At 49.1% G+C, this 1,619-nt stretch overlaps 1 protein-coding gene across 1 annotated transcript; it reads left to right on the top strand.

Annotated features, from left to right (window-relative positions):
* The first annotated feature begins 414 nt into the window (after positions 1–414).
* On the top strand, positions 415–1,134 carry LOC149233521 (uncharacterized). Its single transcript, XM_089376754.1, has 2 exons — positions 415–689; positions 773–1,134. The coding sequence occupies exons 1-2, from the start codon at positions 452–454 to the stop codon at positions 1,051–1,053; spliced, it is 519 nt and encodes a 172-aa protein (XP_089232880.1). The 5' UTR covers positions 415–451; the 3' UTR covers positions 1,054–1,134.
* The last annotated feature ends 485 nt before the right edge of the window (positions 1,135–1,619 follow it).

The raw sequence follows: 1,619 nt of genomic DNA, 5'->3' as shown, positions 1-1,619 counted from the left end.
GGTGGACCAAAAATTCACCATCCGTGGTCACGACATTGAGTTTGACCACATGGATATCTTTTTCTTGACCGGGTTGTCGCGCCGAGGTGCGAGGCCCATCTTGGAGGGACAGCGACCTAGCGGCGGTACTCTGGATGACCTGATGGCTGAGGTTTGCCCGGGGGCGGTGAAAACGCGGAGTGGGAAGTGCTCGATCCCCACAGTGAGAGACATAGTGCTGCGCACCATCCTGTTCATGGTGACCCGGGCAGCGGGCAGCATGGCGAACCACGAGGCATCCAAGACCCATCTCCTACTAGCCCTCGAGTGCCTCGAGCCTACCGTGTTTGACTGGTGCACTGCGGTGTGCAACAACATGAAGAGGCAATTGAGCAACTGCCGTCGCGGAGAGACGAAGCAGTTCGGGTATGGATCGATCCTGGTCCCGCTCATTCTGGAGCGAGTACCAGCCATGCGACTGCAGTCTATGGCTGTGGATGCCCCCAGAGATCCTCGAGAGACGAGGGCCTCACGATGGGCTCGGATTATGCCACGTGGGGGTGGCGGCCGACCACATAGCTGGGGGGCATTTTTCAGAGACTGGTTGGACCAGCAGGAGATCTTCGTACAGGATTGGCCATATGCGGGGATGGATTTCCGCAATGATCCTGACTTGGTGCTGCCTCCGGGTGAACAGTGGGATGATGCAGGTATGACACTTTTTGTCTTTTGAGTTTTGTATTGTTTTTTAAATTTTTTATGTACATGTCCTAATAAATGTCTTGTCATGCAGATGTGGGGCCTACTAGACCGATTGGCCTGGCTGCCACGGCACGGAGAGAGGGCCCGGGAGCCGGAGCTTTGGCCTTAGCCCCTCCAGGGGCCAACACACCAGAGATTGTGGCTCGCAACCTTGAGGGGTTGCTGGAGGGGGTGCCGGACTTCCAGGGGGTCGAGGAGGTTCCTGTGGAGCATCAGATCCACACAGTGGGTGTGGAACCCAGAGTGCACCGCCTTCTGAGGCGGGTGGCACGAGCGGCTGTGTACTACAGAGAGCACCATCCAGCCGATTAGTCACCTAGGTTTTATTTCCACTGTTTATTTTGAGACATTATGACTCAGATGTATTGAGATTTTGGGACATGTACTTCTATTTTTGAGCGCCTTAGTGCGCCACACGATATATATATATATACATACCGATTTTTGGATGAGTCGTTGTTACATGTGATGATGTGTTATCTTGTGTTATGCGTTTGTTCAGTACAATTTGTGATCTTATGTATGAATTTGCACGACACTCGACTCATGGATTTTATATGTTTAATGCAAGCTTAAAAACACACACGTGCAAACTATGCTTGAAATGATTTATGTATGCTTATTCTTAGATGGATCTTTTACATATGATGATGTGTTTCATATGTTACGCGACTGTTCGACACACATGTTATCTGATGTATCTACTTGCATAACAAACGACCCATCGTGAAATATGCACATATTTTATTTTTATGAAAGCTTGAAAACACACATGATAATCACGTATGCAAACTATGCTTTGAACAATGGATTTTATTTTTGATGCAAGCTTAAAGGCACGTATATACATGCAAACTATGCTTGATAGGAAAGGAACG

This window comes from Pinus tabuliformis, chromosome J, assembly GCF_031772625.1.
Source record: "Pinus tabuliformis cultivar Carrire ecotype Pingquan chromosome J, CPIR1, whole genome shotgun sequence".
NCBI classification, from domain to species: Eukaryota; Viridiplantae; Streptophyta; class Pinopsida; order Pinales; family Pinaceae; genus Pinus; species Pinus tabuliformis.
This window is presented reverse-complemented; position numbering and strand designations above follow the sequence as displayed.